This window comes from Aulonocara stuartgranti, assembly GCF_965226115.1.
Source record: "Aulonocara stuartgranti genome assembly, chromosome: 15".
NCBI lineage: Eukaryota > Metazoa > Chordata > Actinopteri > Cichliformes > Cichlidae > Aulonocara > Aulonocara stuartgranti.
The window spans coordinates 12,178,161-12,198,193 of record NC_138951.1 but is presented as its reverse complement, the minus strand read 5'-3'; the positions used below and the strand labels follow the sequence as shown (position 1 = coordinate 12,198,193).

Below are 20,033 nucleotides of genomic sequence, written 5' to 3'. Positions count from 1 at the left end.
AGCCTTTTAAGTTAATACATTTTTTCACTGTTAAGCGGTCCGTTTTGTATCTGTTCAGGTGAGAGAGCGGTGCCCATCTCTGATGCGGGAGTGTCATGCCTTTCTGCCGCTGTTGGAGGAGATGGAGAAACACATCAACACTTTTTACCAGGCCTTGGAGCGAGCGAGTCGCATCACTTCTGCTGCGAGAGACCCAGAGTCACAGGCACAAGCCCAGCAAAAATACAAGTGGCAGGTCAGACACGAACACGTTAAATTTACAATAAGTGCTTACTAGATATGTTTTTATTCTTTTTTCAGTTTATTTTTATTTTTTCACAGTTATTATGGATATGAGCTGCCAGCTCCATAAGCAGTGATCTGCATTTATAACACTACAGTCCTGTTGCTGTATCTTTTATGTATTATTGTTCCCTTCTTTTATATTCAAATCTGATGCACGCTGACAGAAAATAATAACTCCCCTCAAACGTCTTCAAAGCAATGAGCCTCTTATGAAAATTCAAGGAGTAGAAAGAAGAGATATTTGTGTTGAAATGTTGCTTACTTAAAATATGTGCTTACTTTACTCTGAGGAGCATTATTGTGTCATTTCTAGATGCAGTTTTCTGCAGTGAACCACTTCCCATCTTTACTTCTGGGGAACTCTGCATCTCTAAGATGCTCTTTCTATACTCAGTAATGTTACTGACCTGTTTCCAGTTAACCTAATTATAGCAAAGTGTTTCTCCAGCTGTTTCTTTTTTAACACCACTTACTTTTGTCACCCCCTTTCCCAACTTTTTTGAGATGCGTTGCTGCCATCAAATTAAAATGAGCTCATATTTTTCATGGAATGATAACATTATCTCAGGTTAAACTAATATTTTCTGTGTCCCATTGTGAATAAAATATGAGTCTATGACATTTGCAAGTCATTGCATTTTGTTTTTATTTACAATTTACACTGTGTCCAAACTTGTAAAAGTCTATCCATCCGTTTTCTTCCACTCATCCAGTTCAGGGACTGTCAGCTTGTCCAGTGTGCACGCTGCCTCGCTAAATTGGATAGCTAGATAAGAAAATGGATGGACAGATGGATGGATATTGGAAACACAAGTAATTTTTTTAAACTTCTTGTCTCCCCTTTTGTGACAGGATTTGTTAAACCATCAGCAAAGCTGTAAACGATGTTTATCGGTGATTGAGAGGAACCACCACTCTCTGCAGAGGGCGCTCTCCACCAGTAAGGTGCTCAGGAACTTCGACATATCGTTGCTGCAAAAGAGAGTTGTTGAAATTCAGGGCTCGGCACAGGTTAGTATTACAGTTATGCATTACATGCATTTGCATACCAGAATGCCAGTCAGAAACCACAATACTGATTATACTATAGAGATTACACAGACATCAGAAAAACACAAGGGATTCGTGCAGATTAGATTTACCCACCATGTGTGTTACTGTTCATTTGTTTGTAGGACAAATAATGTAATTACACTGTATTACTACTATCTAACCTCTCAGGCTTTGCTAAAGGAGGTTGGAGAATGGAGAAGGCAGGAAGAGGCCAACAACTCCCTGAGGAGGAGATTTGAGGAATCACGACAAGAGCTGGAGAGAGTGCTGAAGAAAGCTCAGGGCTGCTTGAGAGAGACTGGAGATGCTGAGGAATTATTAAAGAAACACACTGTAAGATTAAATCTCTAACCTCTAAGCATGTCTGTGAAAGCTGCGGCTAATCTGCAGAGGCATTTCTATTTTCTAATTACATTTTTAAGTGGAAACGGGTAGAGTGTTAACATTCTTGACTTAACTTTTACTCTGTCTTGTGTCGTGTTTACTCTTATTTTATTTTACATTACAGGATTTCTTTGGACAACTGGACCAGCGGGTGCTGAGCGTGTTTTTGAAAGCGTGTGATGAGCTCACGGACATCCTGCCACAGGAGGAGCAACAGGGGCTGCAGGAAACTGTCCGCAGGCTGCACAAACTCTGGAAGGTCAGAGGTCACCATGGTTTACCACTCTCACTAATTACTGTACACCTCTTGAGGCGCATAAGCACTACTTCATTAACTTAACCAGGAAAACCTTTGGCTTCAATAGAGTCCCTCCAGTCTGGTTCCAATTAACCTGGTTAGATAAAAATGCAACCCTCTCTGTGTTTATTTGCAGCCACTCCAGGGAACTTTTGATCAGTGACAGATACAATGTGACACTTAAGGGTAGCTTTCAGGTCTGCTATGTTTTGTCTCATCTCCATCTTTTTTACAGGACATGCAGAGCGAGGTACCATCTCACCTACTCCGTCTCAAGGTGGATGTGGAGCAAAGCCGAGTTGCTGTGATCCTGCAAGACTGCAGAGCAGAGCTGCACAGAGAAATGCAAGCCCTGTCTGGCACCTGCACCAGCGAGCGAGTGATCAAAGAGCACAGAGTGAGTCTCGGATTTAGTGGAAAATTGAAACAGATAGAACTGAAAATCAGAGAAAGACAAAATCACTTAATGTTGTTATCACTGACATTCGGGAGCCTCTCATATCTTAATTTTCTTTTTTTTTCTTCTTCCTCAGACTTTCTTCAGGGAACGCAAACCTTTAATTCAGAGCGAGAGGAGGATTAGAAACATGGAGGATCTGTGTTACAAGTTGCCTGACAACGACCAAGCTTATCGAATGCTTGACTGCACTAGAAGGGCCGTAGAAGAGGTTACAGAGCAGATAAAGAGCACCCACCTCAAGCTGGAGCAGCACCCTGATAAATGGAAAGAGTGGAATGAGAGGTAAAGATGGGCAAAAAGCACAGATTTAAAGTGATTTAAAGCAAATGCAGAACTCAGTGGTCCATTTTTATTTTAGGTTCTGCGAGCTTTCTGATTGGCTCTCATCTCAAAAAAGGCAAATGAGGCTCTTAAGAGGAACAGCAATAACTTCCCGTCATCAGGAGCAACTTGATGCTGCTGTTCAGGTGAGCTAGTGGGCTACATTTGCTGCTTTAGGCACTGAGATTAGGCTATACTTCAACTTCAGTTAACATCTAGTGCTTCCATCAATTCCAGGCACTACAGGAAGCAGTGGATACTCGAGAGGAGAGTCTGCTGTGGCTCAAGAGCCGCCTTGCTGTGCTGTCTGAAGTTAGCTCTGAAGTGGAAGTCCAAAGGCAAAGAGCAGCCTTGGCTAAACTCTCAACTGACCTGCGGGCAGTTTACTCTTCACTCTGTCAGGTATTCCAGGATAAGTGCTGAATATTCTCTTCCGTACTGAAAATTTTCATCAAAAAATAATCCAATGACCTTTTTGCCACAGCTGGGTGATGAGGGCTCTGCCATGTTCCAGTATGAGGAGCTGAGGGACGAGATTCATGGTGCTCTGGAGGAGGTTCTGAGGGCCCGAAAAGAGGCTGAGGAGCAGATAGGCAGAATCCTGGATGCTGAGGGTTTGGAGGAAGCCAAACAACTTTACCTTATTCACCAGGTATTTGTTTAGTACAAATGCACTTGTAACAACTTAGTTTCCATGTTTGAAAGTCTCTTTTGTATTTAATTTAACTGTTTAACAGTTTACATTATGAATGGTTTGAGCAAGGCAAAGCAAAATCAAGGTTGCTCACAAAATAGCATGTTGTTTTTGTGTCTGTGTGTTATAGCAACACCTAAAGCACCTGCATGCTAACAGGAGAGAGGCAGAGCTTCTGGTGTCCCACTGCCGCCAGCTGCAGAAAGGGGAGGGGCTCAGTCAATCTCTACGGGAGCTGGAAGGAGCTTTCAGTGAGGCTGACCACAAATCAGGGGCAAAGGAGCAAAGTCTGCAGGTAGGCAGAGCCAAGATTTTTCTCATGTCGGCGCCCTGGTGTTTGCACGTGTGAGTGTCATTGATCATCCACACACATTCCCGCTGTGATAATTGATTAGCCTATTGCTGACTGTTATCCTGCACGTTAATTTTGTTTGTTACTTTGTGATTTCTTTGTACACTTGTCGTTATCCGTGAATTGATCAGAAAATTAAAAGTAAACGTCGGTGTATTTTAAGACAGCAGATCATCTGCTGTCGTAAAATACCCTATGCTTACAGATGAAATCAGGAGAATGGCAGTAAATATTACAGTGCCCATCTCCTTTGTGTAAATAGTTCATGTTATCATCAGGTCTGAATTTGTACCTACTAACGTTACTCTTTCATTTCTTTGTCACTTCAAGGCAACGCTGAGCTCCTGGGAAAGTTTCGAAGCAGAAAGAGAAACAGTTTGGAGGTTCATCAGCAATACTGACAATGAATTGCACAAGGAACTCCTTTTCAACTGCTTGGACAGCCTGAAAATTGAACTGAAGCATAACAAGGTGTGTATGTGCAAAACGTGCATGCATTCATATTCTGATTTATTAGCCTGTATTTGGTCATGTTGTGTAACTGCTTGTTTTTCGGTCTATAGGAACTCTTCACGGAGGTCGAGGAGTACTCTATACGAGCAGATCTCCTCTCAGAGAAAGCAGAAGACATTCAGCTTGGTCCGAAGACTCAGACTCTTCTCCTGCAGCAGGCGCAGTCCACCAGAGAAGCAATCGCACAACTTCAAGACCACCTCAACAAGAAGTATGTCTGACTATTTTCTTCTATTACATGCAATAAAGGTCTGAAATGTGGTACGGGCCTTAACCGGCAGTTTTACGAGTGCCCAATAATGAGCTTTAAGTGTAAAAACTAACTTGTGATATTAGTCTGAAAAAACCTAAAGTATCAAAATGTGAAATTGTATTTTGCCAACATATGATGTCTGTCTGGCATTCACCTGCAAATTGCATCCATGCTATTGTCTGGTTGTTTGTTTTCATTCCAATATTCTGACCTTGGGCTGTTGCCTAATCTCATGTGTCCCAGTGTTGTCCAGCTGGAGATGATATTTGTGTGGTGGGAGCGCTTCAGCAGTGAATCAGCGGCCTTCTTTCTTTGGATCAATCAGAAACAGAAGGAGCTGGACGCTGTCAACATTTTCTCCTCCTCTGATCCTTTAGACAAACACATCAGCGCTGTAGAGGTTTGTGCAGGTCTATATTTCTATCACAGCATTACATTGTATACCTGATCACAAGGTTTCCAATTGGAGGTCAGTCAAAGGTGAGGCAGTTCACTGCACACTTTTTACACAACTCCTTAAATATTTTTTATATCTTCACAAGTAAATACTCATCATATTTTTTGGTTGCTTCAGTTAAACTGGAGTCACATTGCTGTCTGGTCTTGTGTCTGTAGTTTACAGTATCACTGTGGCCCAAAATGATTAAGATTATGATGAAATGAGATTAAATTTTAATCTAACCCCAAGGGAAATTGGGTCAGTGCTGTAGCAGAGGCTGGAATTTAAAGGAAATAAATTGATCATATTTAATAAAATATAATCTTGGCATGCCTAATCCCAGACTTGTCACTCTCATGATGGTTTTTAGAAAAAAAAAAGGATACTGCCATCATCTGCCTTTTTTTCTTCTCAGTTTGAAAATAAATTTCTTCTTGAAAGAGCGATCTTTTATCGTCGTAATTTCCTGTATGCTTTCCCTCGTTGAATTCCTCTCTTATTGCATCTCTCCAGGCCGTGGGGGAAGCTTTAGAGGAGAGAAAGGCGGTTCTTGTCCTCATGGAGGCCGACTGCGAGGCTCTGTCCAGGTTTGTGACTTCTGGAGAGGCCGGTCGCATCCGGGCGCAACTTAACCAGACGAGACAATACTGGGAAGAGCTGAAGGGGAGAGCAGAGCAGCTTGGCGTGCAGCTCAACCAGAGCGCCTCCTACAGGCAGAGATGCAATGATAACCTTGAACAGGTTTAGAGCATCACACAATTTATGACTTTTATTAAAGGTATTTTATTACACAATACAAACGGACTTTTTTATTTTTATTATCAGGTTAAGAAAACAGTTAGTGATCTGAATGAAAAACTGGACTGTCTGATCACATGCTGCGTATCATCATTAGAGACCTACAAAGCCCTCCAGGATCACATTGTAAGAGCACAACTTGGCACCTCTTTGATACATGAATAAGTATCACTGGCTTCCTTTTCAGAGTGGCACCATGTTATTATGTTGTATTTTCAAGGGTTTACTTAATGTGCAGTTGATAACAAGTATTTTTGTGTTTATCCCAGGAGGTCTGCCAGACTGTTGAGCTTCTGAAGCCCAGGCTTATGGCCCTGTGTTCGGCCACAAAAAGGCTTGGAGAGGGCAGCCAGCTGGAGGAAGAAGTGGCTAACCTCCAGAAGCAGCAGAGAGAGTTGATGGAAAAGGCTTCAGAAAAGAAATCTATGTTAGAGAGCCTTCTAGCTCTGTGGCAGAGGTACAATAAACTGCAAAATGTGGTTGCTTTTGTCCTAGACCAGGGATGTCAAGCTCATTTTGTCTGGAGGGCCACATCAACTTTGTGTTAGTGTAAAGTTGATTAACTACACATTTATTTCCCTTTTATATATTAATAAAAGATAAAGAAGTGCAATTTCAACAGCATATCTTAGTTTTTCTACACGATAAAGTTTTCTGTCATTTGCTTGTTTATCTATTACTGAATATGAATGGTAATAAAAATCACTGTGGGGAGGTCTTTAACAGCAGGAAAAGCTGCAAAACATCTAAAAATACAGTTAAAAGTCTAAAAATATATCATCTCCTTCATGTTTTCCAAAGCTGTCCCAGCAGGCCAGATTGAAGAAATTGCCGGGCCAATTCTGGCCCTGGGCTCTTATGTTGATACCAGTGTCCTAGACCTTTTGGAAAAATAGCATTAGTACAGGAAAAAGTCAGTGTTTGTCTGGGATAGAAGAGACAAATGCTAGACAATGAGAAAATAGTGTTAATTGTTAAACTGAAGGCATGAGTCACTGTTCACTGTAATGTGTGAAGATTTATCCATTTAGTTTAGTGTTTAGAGTTTATTGTGCTTTGGTATGGCCCAAAGCAGGGTTTCGGGTGTATGTGTCCCTTCAACACTTTTGTATTACTGTAGGGTCTTTACATTACAATATAAAGCGCCTTGAGGCAACTGTTGTCGTGATTTGGTGCCGTATAGATAAACACCTACAACAGGCCTGTTTGAATATTTCAGATTTTGCCACATTGAAAAAAAAACCCATAAAATCAAAAAGTACATTTATAAAAATGGAGAAATATGTTATAAGTCATTTTTTGAGAAACATCTGTAGTCTCCATTAGCACACACCTGCAGTTGAATAAGCAAATGCCATTTTCCCTTCTATTGTGCATGTGCTGTTTCTGCTTCTCTCTGTGCCAGTTTCCTCTTTATTCCTCTGAATCTGTCTCTCATCTTAGTGTGATGTGGAAGAGCGAGATCTTGTCTGTCCCCCTGTCAGCCAGTGCATTTCTATTCTAATTATATGCTTTCTTATCGCTTTCTTTTGTCACACAATAGTCCTTCACCGGAGTGATTGTTTCTTTTCTGTTTAAGCGTGAGGAGAAAATAATGATCTAGCCACATGCTGGCTGTTTAAATTGCCCAAGCTTTAGCGCTTCCTTTTATTTACCCAGCCGGTGACTCTTTTTGAAATGAACTCAATTATGTTTTTGCCACTAAACTTCAGCAGAGTTTATGTGTGTCTGTTTGTGTGTGTGTTCGGCTTAGTGTCTCTGCAGTTAGCCTCATCCTGTATCCTGCAGCTATATGTATAAGGGATTACTTCCAGCACTGGGTGCACTGGGAAGATATGGTTGCCCCATTATGACCTTGTCACTGATACTAGGGTTTGGTCAGATTTAAGAAAAAAAAAAAGTGAACTTGTAATTGTGTGTGTCCTAAGGGGATGCAACTTATATTTTCCTTGATTTTAATACATGCAACATCTGCATCTACAGATATGAAAAGGAAAATTTGTCCATGAAAAGCTGGCTGGACAGGTGTGAGTCTGTGTGCTGCCCAGACACCGAACTGCTCTCTGCAGATAAAGTAAAGCTTAGGAATGAATTACAAAATGTGCAGGTAAAATCTTTTTACTTTTCTGTATTTGTTTCTACAAGAAAGTTTTGTTATTTTATCTAATTTGCATTGATGATATGCCTATCCAGGAAATGCAGGTAGAGACGGTGTCACACGAGACTCTCCTTCAGGGTCTCGTGAATCTCGGCCTTTGCTTGTACCCCACGGCACCCGAAGCTCGTATCCAGGAGCTCAGTGATGATCTCACACAACTACAGGAGAGATGCGCTTCTGTGAAGAACAGCATATTACGCAGGTATTTTTTAGGGTGATTGATTATGATATAGCTTATTTACATCTGGGTTACAGTATGTGAATGGATCCTAGCATTTTTTTTAAATTTACATTTAAAACAGTCACTTCCATATTCTCAGTCCATGCTTTTCCCACCCTCACTTTTAGGATAAAGCGGTTGAAGCTGCAGTTGGAGCACTTGGAGCAGTTTGATCAGGCACTGCTGCCCCTTACCCAGTGGAGTGAAAACTTCCTGTCTCTCTTGAGAAGCTCTTCCCAGGTTGATATTGCTGATCTTGAGGCTGTGTTTATTAAGCTGAAGGTGAGAGATCAATAACTTGCTGTCAGCACTGATGTCCTTTATAGGCTGTATGTATATTGGAGCAGTTTTAGTAAACAAGTTTGCATCAATTGCTGTTGGAGCTCACATAAATGTGTCTAATTGAACAATCGTGTTGCAGGAGCATGAGGCACAGCTACAGGAGAATGCATCACTGAGAGAGACTCTCCATAAAAAAGAGTCCTTCCTGCTTTGCTCTTCCACCCCAGAGGCCCAAGAGCAGCTCCAGGCATGGAGAGAGGACTGCCTGCAACCTCTCAGTGAATCCCAACGTCTCCTGCTGCTTCGTAAAGAGTGCCTGACCGAGTTAAACACTTTCTTCGAGAAGCATAAAATGGCTGCTAAGGCCGTGCGTCGCCTTCATGAGGCTGTGGAGGGCAGAGGGAGCTGGGACCCTTCCAAAGCTGAAGAGCTGCATCGCGAAATAGGAGAGGTGGCTAAAGAAGTGGCCCGACTAGAGGCTGAAGCTGTCGGGTTAGATGGGCAGCTGAGCAAAGCACATCTGCACCTGTGTGGAGCAGAGTGGAGGGGATCTAAAGATGCCAGCCATCCTCAGGGAAGAACATCTTGCAGAGGACAGGCGGTGGCCCTGACAATGGCTCTGGAGGAGGTGCAGAGGGGTGTGGGGTGGAGACAAAGTGAAGCGGATGCTTTAGGGGCTTTGTGGAGCTCCTTCAGAGAGAGAAGAGAAGAAGTGATGAAGAATTTGAAGAAACTGTTGGACGATGCAAGACAGGAGGGCATCAGAGAGAGCTCTGTACAGGCCTTTCACAACAGGTTTGTTCATTTTAATTTTGACACTTCAGCCCAGTAAATATATCAGTATTCATAGTATCAGCACAGTTGGTAATGTCGGCTTTCAGTAGTAATAATGCTGTCAGTCCTTGCTTCATTCCTACTTTTTGCATTTCTACTGCCTACTATGAACCTTTGATTCAAAGATCTACTGTATGCCAGAGTCTATTGTCTATTACAGAAGCCAACATACAGGCAGACAAATTTAATCTCCTGGAAATTGAGATGTAATATGTTGGAAGCAGGCTACTAATCTCCATTGTTTTCTTCTGCATCTATTCTCCCAGGATGCGTTTCTTTGTCCAGCTGGAGGATGAGCTCCAGTCCCTGCAGCACTCGCAACGGTGGTTAGAAGAAAAGGGAAACCAGCTGGCCCAGAGAGACAGTGAGCTGGCAGGAGAAGCACTCAGGGAGGTAGCTCTGGTGAAGACAGCCTGGGATAACGTCAGGACGCTAATCATCAACAGGTAAGAGATTAATTTTCTCTCACCCATCTGTTTTTTTTTTTCATCTTTTACCACCTGCTTTAAAAAAAATAATATATTTGACGTTTTCTGATTTGTTTTAACATGCAGTCAGGAACACAGTGGAGTTGTGTTAGATCTTCTTCGCCAGTTCCACCACCTGAAGTCGATCTTCACCACACTCATGGAGAGCGCTCAGGCCGTCGCTCACAATCTGCCCGACCACAACCACAGTGCTCAGGAAGCCAAAAGGATTTTCACGCAAGTCAGTAGTTTATGTTTATTCTCAGAAAAGTATTGAATTATTACATTTCTGTGCATCAGACTAAAAAAAATGACCATCACAGAATTGCTTGGGGAAAAATATACAAGGAAAAGTAATTTCTCTAAATAAATACAAAAGAAATAATTCAAGGGATGAGGGACATTTAAAAAATCCACTAACTAGAAAACTACTTGACCCAGGTGCTTCAATTTTTTATAGGTCTACCAATCTACTTTGTGATTAGGGATAGTTGCAAAGGCACCCAGCACACATGCTCTCTTCTTGGCCAGAAAAAAACTTGGCTGTGAAGGGTGGATAAATTGAATGAAAACATCTTGCTCTGCTTTCAAAACAGTCTTTGGCTGCTATACATAAAAATGAGTGCCTTATAAAACTCATAATGACAAAATGTGAAAAATGATCATCAGAAATTTGGGATATAATATATAATATTAAGAGAAATCTGCTTCTTCTAATTAAGTGAGTTTATATTTTGTACATGGTGTCATGGCTGAAGAAATTATACTGAAGTTGGGTCTAAATGTGGGTTTTTGTTTTGTGGTAGGGGTTTCATATTCGATCTGTAATCTCTGTAAAACCTTTCACCTGATTTGGACTGGGGTTTTTTTTTTTAAAAAGATGTGCCCTGTATATGAGAAATTATCAACAAACATCAGTTCATCAACTCAAAATTATGATTTCCACAGATCTGGCATCGGGGATTGGAGTTACATCATTGTATGTTAGCTTAAGTTATCCTCATGTTCATAGAGCCATACTACCAGATACTTAATAACAATTGAATGCCATGCTTAAGTAGTTTTTTAATAGCACGATTTTTAAAAGGGCTACTAGGAAAAGCATTTGAAAAGATGTTTTTGAGAAGATCTATTGATTGGTGTGAGGGATTTGATGAGCTAACATGAAATGAACCTATTGTTAATTTTAAAGAATTTATACAGTAGTAATTTATATAGCAATCAAATTGGTAACTTTAATTGTGAGCCTTGTTATGGAGTCAAAAAGGACAGTATCCATTCCTCTCAAAGATTTTTTTTTTTCATTGTTATGACTTGTTGGAACTTTTGATGGTCGAAAGTGTTTATTCATTGTGATTTTACCTACTATAATGAGTTAAAATATCTACTACTGTTAAAACCGGATATGATAGATCCAAGTATGATTTTATTTTTTGTATGAAAACTTATGTAATAATGTTTTTATGAGCTAAGAAGAAAAATCAGCTTTAGTGTCATTTTCTGGTAATTCAATGAGTTTTAAGTGAGTAATAATCTGTTTTCATCAAGGAAATTAGTCTGAAAAGTTTCACAGCTTTCTCTGTGGTTTGACTGTTTTTATTGTATATTAGAAAAAAACAGGAGGTGGAGGAAGAAGAAACTTGTCTTATATTTATTTAGCAAACCAAATCTCAGAAACTTACCTCCCCACTGAACAGTATCTCTCCCTCCTGTTGCCATTTCCCTTGCTGTGTTCTCTTCAGCATAAAGCCATAAAAGATGAACTGAGAGAAAAACAGGAAGACATGGACCAGCTCATCAGGACGGTCGAGGACCTGCAGAGGGAGCTGGAGAAGGTTCCCAACTGTGAAATGTCCTCCATCCAGAGAGACACAGAGACACTTAGAGAGCAGTGGCTGGCGGTGAGTAGTCTTTAGTAAAGATAAATGCACAATACTGACTTTCTGTTATTTCAGGTGTTTTGAAGTGAAATATTTTTGTAACATCAAAAAGTTTCCCAGAATTTTTCACATCTAAATAAAAAACTGAAAAAAAATCCATAAACTATAAATGGTGTTTTCCCCGAGTCTGGGCCTGAAGTACAATAATAACTATGAAGGGTATGAACAAATCTGTGTGAGTATAAAAAAACATTCATCTCTGCTGAACACCTGCACCGTCACTTTTTTCAATTATATTTTTTCTCTGCTTTTTCTTTTCTTTTATCTACATTTTCTCCTCTTTTGAGTTGTTGTTGTCTGCTCAGCTGTCGAAATGAGACAGAGAAATAAATAAGTCTAGACAGGTTATCTGCGTCTCTGTCTCTCTCTCTCGCTTCTCACTTGCACATCTGTCAGACTAATTAGGCAGCGATTTTCTTCCATCTCCCTGTAAAGCATACATCCCCTGTTACAGAGAGAAAGCCAAACACAAAGGAGGTGGGCCTTCCTCTCCTCTTGATTGAGATGCATTATTCTCTTACATACCTCACATAGTCTCCTGGTCTCTCTTTTTCTCTTTTAAGATCGCAGAGAAAATACAAACCAATACAGAAAGATTAGGCTACTGTGTGAAACTCTGGGATGACCTCAAGGCCGCAGAGCATGACATCAACCAGTGGACCAGTGGATCCATCGCTGATCTAACTGACGCTGTCGCCAGTCTCAGTGACAAGGAGAAGACAGAGGCCCAGCTTGCGTCCTTTCAGGTCAGAGTACGCTGCGTGAAAGTGTGCGCAAATGAATGTTTGCTCAGATGACGGTGAATGTTATTTCATTGTCTTGCACTTTGATTCATAGGAGGAGGTTGAAAAGAGGGAGCACATGCTGGATGTTTTGGAGGAGAGAGTGGCAGATTTGAAGGCTCGAGCCAAACTGCAGGAAATCCCATTACAAATGCAGGTAAATGTATAGGAGAAGAGAAAAATAATGCAAGGTATTATTCATCAAAGATTAAAACCACAATATGTGGAACCCAGACTTCTTCTCTGATCATGTGCAGATTTCGCGTATAGAATAAGTAGACACTGAAACATCCAGTGCTGACAACCTTTTTTTTGCGCCTTGGTTCAGTCTTCCTGCATCCAGTAACCCTCCTCCTCTCATCTACACCTGTTGCCACTGCTGTTGTGCTCTTGTTGTGTTACCAGTAAGAGCTTCAGAGGGACATTTGAGAGTGCTAAGCAGTTATAAACGTTAGACGGTGTGCAGAAGCTCAGTGCATTAATGTACATGCAGCAAAACCGGCAGGATTATGTGACAGAGACACATCAGGAGGATTAGGTGACAGCCGTGGCAGATAAAAGGAGGGGCCATTTAATTGCTGTAGCCAAGGGGCAGTACTAGTGTGTCAGTCAAGCTCTGCTGTGTGTGTTTAGAACATGTTTTGTAGTGGTGTAAACAGCATATTTACACCCATGTACGTTACAACACAATTTATTGACTTACCTATTTATTTTTAGCTTATGACACCTGTGGTTAAAATATTTTTTTTCTCAGTTTTTTCTTGTTTATAAATAACCGTTCTATTAATTCGGGGTCTCTTTCGTGGCCGTCTCTCCTTACCATAGTACAGCACATTACAGAAGCCACATTTATCTTCATTATTCTTCCAATTAATTTGCTATGCTATACTGCCTCTCCCTTCCACTTTCCTCAGTCCTCTGCAGGAGTACTAATTCCCCCTGTTGCTGGCTGCCTGGAAGAGTGCATCAGTTTTTTTCCCCATTTATAGGGCCAGGGCTTTGAACAAACAAAATAGTGATAAATCCCTCTGTGATCTTGGACAAAGCCATGGTCCTTGATCCCTGTGTAATTTACTTTCATCTGATTTATGTGGTTCATGCTTTACTCCTAGAATTTCTGCTCCAAATTGCCTCTTGATTGACTTAAACTTTACAAATAAGCGCTCTCAGTTGAGCTGAAGACAAATAAAGTATCTGTACCTTCTACTCAGGAGGAACTTATAGTCACAAATCTATGAAACCGTAAATCAAATCTATGAAACCGTACTGGACCAATAATTAAACATACTCTTGTGTTGTTTAAATGTGACTAAAACTGATTCTCACACGTCAGGTCCTGCAATCAGATCTGAGGAAGAAAATGGCCCATGCTGAGGAGGTGTACAATCAGGCCAAGCACACTCTGACCTACTTCAGTTTCCAGAAAGAGCGACTGGAGGACCTCATGTCCCAGATGGCCCAGCGGCTGGAGGCAGTCGAGGGTTCCTTATCGGACCTCACCGAAACTACTTCCCCTGAAGACATTGGCACTGTTAAGGTATGGCATTATCAGTTCCTTCAGTAAGACAGAAAAACTCACAAAAAACTGTACAAAGTTTATTTTATTTACACACCTACAACTAGCTTATTACCTAATTAGTTAGAGGAACTAATCATAATGTGCTAATTATTGTTATTCTAGCAGGAAACTCCTCAAAAGTATTTCCCTAATAAAAATCTGAGCACCATAGGCGGTGTAGTAGGTGTTCTTTCCTTTAAGAAGGAAAGAAATGTTTACATCATAGAATTTTGATTCCTGAAGGAAAACGCCTGTCCTGATTAGTGATGCTTTTCTGGAGGACAGATGTCAAACCAGCAACAGATCAGCATCTGTTCTGCTAGAAGAGACTGTTGCCTTAGGACACATTTGCAGGATAGACACAGTACAACACATACAGAGCACATAGCTATAAACGTGCAGAATTATTTGCATAATTTCTCACTGTGGTCCATTTCCAGGACCTGCAGAGTGTCGTGCAGCAGCAGAGGGCAGACATGGACTCGGCTAGAGATGCCCTGACTGCTCTGTGCAGATCGCATCCCTCTGAGGAGCTGTCACGCCTCTCGTCTGATCTCACCTCCATTGCCAAACGAACCGAGACCGTTTCCCAACGCTGTGCCAAGACCAGAGGAAACCTGCAGGACGGTCTGCAGCTCCATTTCAACGGTAAGCGATCATCAGTTTTGCTCAGATTTTGTTTGTGGCGTTGATGATGTATCAGCTAATTTACAAAAGGTGCTTAATTCTTCTTCATTCTGATGCACCGAGCGATCTTATCTATCAGTAATAGTAAGTAGCCGCAATAACTTATTCCCTGATGAGGACAAATTAAAATTTTTAATAACACTTAAAATGCCATAATCACCCAATCAAACATTGCACTGTTACACGAAGCAGAGCCATTTGTTCGTGTTAGTAGTGCAACAGATTTGCTGTTGATTATCCTACATTTTCCCCAGAGCGCACTCAATCCGCCCACTACAGCCCACACTCCATTGACACACATGCTGTCAGGTACACTGGTGCACTCTCACTGCGCCGACACACACCTGTGCCTCGGAGAGTAATGTCGCTCTCGTCACATCTGCTCTCGAGGGACTCATTTTGGGCTTGTTGCCAAGGCAACCTAGCACTCCATAGCGTGGACACGCCCACACTTTCCATCTGCCTTAACACACTGCCTGCTCTCACACTTCTTCTTCAGGTTTCTTCACTTTAAAATGTTTTTTCTGCCATAATCTGCAACACATCCGTCTTCCTCGACTTGTCGCTGTATGTTTCTTCAGCTTTTAACTCATCTCTTCTTCTTGTTCCCTCAATCAGAGCTTGTCCAAGACTTCAAATCCTGGCTAGCGATTCTCAAGTTGGAGCTGAAAGAATGCTCTAACCCGTCAGGAGATGTTGTCCTCCTAGGAGCCAAGTTACAAAGGTTAAAGGTACGTTACTTGTTGCTCTTTTTCTCTGTGCAGATGTAAGGGCTATGAAGTGCATATTCCACTTAAAAGTTCTAAGGAGGTTGACTTTTTGATATGAGCATGCTACAGTATAAACAATTTGTATTTTTAGAAACATATATCTGTACCTTCCACATAATTTATTAGTATAAGTCATAAGTTACACTGGGCTTGTAAATAATAAACACTTTGAGTTGTTTAAATGGATGAAAACACACAAAAAAGTCCCGATCTGAAGATTTTGGCTCTTTATTTAGAGACGCATCCTATGTTCACAGGTATCACTTCAGCGGATTTCAGAGGGTGAGGAACGCCTCTCTCAGGTTTCTAAAGAGGCTGGGAAACTCCAGCTCCACCTACCTAAAGCTGGAGCAGTGCAGGTTCAAGAGAACCTCTCTGCCTGCCAGCGAGAGTGGAGGAGCTTTCTGGATGGTTGTTATCAGAGCAAGCTGGACTTGGAGGAGAGCGTTGGCCTTCTGAAAAAGTAACACCCTCATTTATGGTTATTTCTTGCTTTTATACAAACGAATTTGAATCAAATAGAAATATGGTTCTCATTAATTCTTTTTTTTTCTTCCTTCCCCTCTTTTCCCATAGTTTTGACGACTGCGTGCAGGGTATTAGAGACTGGCTGAAGCAGATGGATCTCAGTCTTAAGGCTGAGCCAGTTCTTGGGGGAGAAAGCCAGCAAGGAGCCCCAGACACCACAGAAGAGCTGGAGAGGATGGAGCAACTCCATAAGGAACTGACAGAAAGAAGGTTTGTATATGAGGGTGTCTGTGGCCATATGCTATATATGTCACAGCATAAGTTACTGAATATTCAGAACAATAATATATCAATTTCTTTTGTAAGGGAATCTATTGAGCAACTCTGCCAGGAAGCCCAGGCTCTATCTGAGGCAGGCCGCGGGTCAGGAGGAGAGGTCAGAGTAACAGGCCAGCTACAGATGGAGCACCAGGCCCTACTGAAGGCAGCCAGGGAGAGGCTCAGAGGCTGCCAGGAGAGCCAGGCTTTTGGAGACACTCTCCAGGGGGTTTGGGCCTGGCTGGAGGAGATCCAGGAGCGACTGGGTACAGTCGACAGCACGATGGGGACCAAAGAGCAGTTAGAGCAAAGGCTGGAGACGGTGCAGGTGAGAGGACAACAAGACTACATCTGCATGTATTCTTTATTTAGGTAATTCACCTTTATTACAATCTAGTTTTTCCAGTGAACACAAGAGGGGGCTGTTTGCTTAAGATATATTTATATATTTTTTATTTTTATTTTTTACTCTGAATGTCTGTTTGCACAGGATATCCTGCTTTTGAAGGGAGAGGGTGAGGTCAAGTTAAATATGGCAATGGGTAAAGGTGAGCTCGCCCTGCGCAGCTATGGCGCCGCCGGACAGGAAGTGGTTCGCTCTCAGCTGCAGGAACTGGAGGACGCATGGGCTACACTGCTTGTGACAGCCATGAGTTGCCATAGGTACAACTACTCACTTTAACTGTCACCTGCAATTTGTTATAAACTACAAATGATAATCTAATGAGTAAAGAAGCATTCCTACCTTTAACAAATTTTGCATGCAGTTATAGAATACATGTATGCTTTTGGATAAAGCACTTTGGTTAGCACGGTCACCTAACATCAAGAAGTTTCCACGTTTGAACCCTAACCGGGGCTTTTCTGTGTGGAGTTTGCATGTTCTCTCTGTGCGTGGGTGGGTTTCCTCTGAGTACTCCTCAAGGTATGCAAAAATATGCATGTTAGGCTAATTCCTGGTTCTAAATTGGCCATGGATGTGATGCAGATAAAGTGCTTAAAATTCAAAAAGCACTGTATGGATGTGTGGATAAATTTGGCTTGTAGAGTGAAGCACTTTGACTGGTCAGTGAGACTAGATGAGCTCAATATAAATGCCAGTCAATCCCCATTTCTCTGCCACTGAAACATTTGCCCATGAACATTTAAGAGAGGATGTTTCTGTTTGCCAAAAAAAAAAATTCTCTCTTAGGAACAGGTTATTTTCATCACCACAGATTGATGTGTCGGTGCTGTTAATTACCATTAGGTTAAATAAATAATGAGAAGTATGTGTCTCATTTTCCAACTGTGACTGATGTGTCTTAGTATGTGCTCTCGGGTGTGTTTGTGTGCGTGCGTGACGGCATGCATGTGCATCAGTTTGTGTGTGTATGTCTAATTGACCAATTATGGCCCCTCCTAGAAAAAAAATTGATCCCATTAGGGACTAAATGGTGGATGGCAAACAGTGGGTCACACGTGCGGTGTGTTTGTGTTGAAAGGGGAGAGGGATAACAGGAGGCGAGGGGTAGCAGGTGAATTAGAGGTGTGTGTGAGTATGTGGATATTGGCACTATTTGCACAGGCAGGGGTAACAGATGGCAAGGAAAATTATGGGTGTGTGTCTGTGTCCTTGTGTGTTTTGAACCTCCTGATAAAAGGGGAGAAAGGCTATAAGCCAGTATTACTGCCAGTTTGTGCTTCTTCTGCAATGCTGCAAATGTACAGGAGAGTAAAAAGGTGTAAAAAGATTTTTATGCACCAAGATTTAAATTAAGAAGTCTACACATGTAGTTATAAAAGATTTCATGTGTTTGTTTTTTTCTTTTCTTTTTTTTTTTTTTTTTTTGCACCATTTGTAAAAGTGTATGAGAGATCTACTGTTCTGTCTCCAGTCGATTAGAGTGGACTGTGTCTCAGTGGGGAGGATACCTTGAGAGTGCCGCCCAACTGCGCTGCTGGATGGAGGTTGTGGAGCGGGAGGTGTGTGCCCCTCTCACCCCTCAGCCAGGACCTAGAGAAAAAGCTTCACAGCTGGAGAGACTCCGTGCTCTGCTGGCTGATCTAGAAGACCACCAGATGGCGCTGTCCACACTGGAGGAAAAAGCCAGAGAACTCTTCAAGAAGACTGGTGATGCCAGCTTTAACCATGGTGCTCGCACCCAGCTGCAGGTGCAGTTTGACAACCTCACAGCTTTGGTGGAGGTACAAAACATCTGCCTTTATTTATTAATTTACAATGTAGATGACCATCAACCTCTTTCACCTTGATCAAGGCTTTCGGTAATATAACGTGTACACATTTTGTGTTTCTTCTATAGGAGAGAGTACGTCTGGCACAGGCAGTGGTGTTGGAGCACCAGAACTACCTGGAGGCCGTTAGAGAGCTCACTGATTGGCTAATGACTGCAGGGGAGGAGCTACAGCACTGGTCTGACACATCAGGAGACTCCACATCCATCAAAAAGAAACTGTCAGAAGTTAGGGTAAGGAAGACAAACATTTGTTAGTCACCTCAAGCATTTCCATTCTGTGCTTACGGCCCTTTTTCGGGGACAAATCATAAAGAGTTGCAGATTATTTCAGCCCACATAAATTAAGTGATAAAACTGTAGGGAAAACACAAGTACACGGATGCTAAAACAGTATCAGCTAAACAATCTAAAATTTATTTGACATAATCTGAAATCTCTTGAGCCACTCCATGTTAACAGCATGCGGTACATGTTGGTTAAATTGTCTTTTAGTTATAAACTTAGATTATTTGAGAATTAAAACTTGGCTGGACATCTTGTAGGAATTTGTTGGGATAATTGATGTGTAACAGGCACTAATTACACATCTATTAAAGAAGGATTAACTCTTTAAACCCAATATAGACATAATGATTCTCAGTGCAGTATCAGCGACTCTTGTGTGGAAGCAATGTTTAACTTATTTAAGAATACTTTGTCTTTGGCTCTTCTGCATGCTTGAAATGTGTGTGCTGTTCTTTGTTTTGTTTTGTTTTTTTTAATCCACACCCAATTCTTGCGAAGATAACTGATTGCTGAATTATCTGAACCCATTTGATGAATACATTCTCACTATGAAGGAGAGCAAATTATGCGGGGAATTGGAATTGGTTCTCAGCTTGTTCCCATATCAGAGCCAAATATCTCAATCTCTCATGATGCATTTTACTGCCAATGCAGTATAATATGGTTTATGGTTGTGTGTAAAAGGAAAAAAGAAAAGGAGCAATGAATTTAATGCTAAATCTTTCCCTGCTCGATAACTCTGTGATTACAGAGGAGAGAAAATATGTGAGGAAAAATTGATTTGCATTTAAATTTTACACATGGGTACTAATTATCACATTATAAATGTGTGTCAGCAGAGCTATGCTGTGTGAAGCATTACAGTAGAAGAGGAGATATGATGTCTTGTGTACACAAGCTAGTTTTCATTTTTTATTTAGTGTCAAGGTTGATCTTCATAGCCATCTTCTCCCTTTTTAATCCCTCTATCAGCTCACTGCTATCGCATCACACTCAAGTGTTTTTCACATCATCTGCCTGGCTTTCCCTTAGAGAGTAAGAGGTGAAGATGGAAGGAGAGGGAAAAAAAATCACTAACAGAGCGATATTACTGATATGGAAATTAAAAATACAGCAAATCAGAATAACTGGTGCACTGACAGAATCAAAGAAGTAGATATAAACATGTAAGGTGATG

General features: G+C 41.4%; 1 protein-coding gene across 4 annotated transcripts in view; it reads left to right on the top strand.

The window, feature by feature from the left end:
• syne1a (spectrin repeat containing, nuclear envelope 1a) overlaps nt 1-20,033 on the top strand; it is a gene marked incomplete at its 5' end in the record, with an annotated part of 121,706 nt that overhangs the window by 24,410 nt on the left and 77,263 nt on the right. For all 4 annotated transcript variants that reach the window (XM_082506593.1, XM_082506595.1, XM_082506594.1 and 1 more), the window contains 34 exons: nt 59-235; nt 1,138-1,296; nt 1,507-1,671; nt 1,847-1,981; nt 2,256-2,417; nt 2,554-2,762; nt 2,839-2,947; nt 3,039-3,203; nt 3,286-3,453; nt 3,626-3,790; nt 4,178-4,318; nt 4,411-4,571; nt 4,857-5,013; nt 5,566-5,793; nt 5,878-5,976; nt 6,120-6,307; nt 7,834-7,957; nt 8,044-8,210; nt 8,357-8,510; nt 8,650-9,305; nt 9,611-9,790; nt 9,899-10,052; nt 11,554-11,712; nt 12,315-12,497; nt 12,589-12,690; nt 13,867-14,070; nt 14,532-14,739; nt 15,397-15,509; nt 15,806-16,011; nt 16,125-16,286; nt 16,383-16,662; nt 16,825-16,997; nt 18,212-18,521; nt 18,638-18,802. In XM_082506593.1, the coding sequence (XP_082362719.1) occupies nt 59-235; nt 1,138-1,296; nt 1,507-1,671; nt 1,847-1,981; nt 2,256-2,417; nt 2,554-2,762; nt 2,839-2,947; nt 3,039-3,203; nt 3,286-3,453; nt 3,626-3,790; nt 4,178-4,318; nt 4,411-4,571; nt 4,857-5,013; nt 5,566-5,793; nt 5,878-5,976; nt 6,120-6,307; nt 7,834-7,957; nt 8,044-8,210; nt 8,357-8,510; nt 8,650-9,305; nt 9,611-9,790; nt 9,899-10,052; nt 11,554-11,712; nt 12,315-12,497; nt 12,589-12,690; nt 13,867-14,070; nt 14,532-14,739; nt 15,397-15,509; nt 15,806-16,011; nt 16,125-16,286; nt 16,383-16,662; nt 16,825-16,997; nt 18,212-18,521; nt 18,638-18,802 (6,288 nt within the window). The remainder of the gene's footprint in view (nt 1-58; nt 236-1,137; nt 1,297-1,506; nt 1,672-1,846; nt 1,982-2,255; nt 2,418-2,553; nt 2,763-2,838; nt 2,948-3,038; nt 3,204-3,285; nt 3,454-3,625; nt 3,791-4,177; nt 4,319-4,410; nt 4,572-4,856; nt 5,014-5,565; nt 5,794-5,877; nt 5,977-6,119; nt 6,308-7,833; nt 7,958-8,043; nt 8,211-8,356; nt 8,511-8,649; nt 9,306-9,610; nt 9,791-9,898; nt 10,053-11,553; nt 11,713-12,314; nt 12,498-12,588; nt 12,691-13,866; nt 14,071-14,531; nt 14,740-15,396; nt 15,510-15,805; nt 16,012-16,124; nt 16,287-16,382; nt 16,663-16,824; nt 16,998-18,211; nt 18,522-18,637; nt 18,803-20,033) is intronic.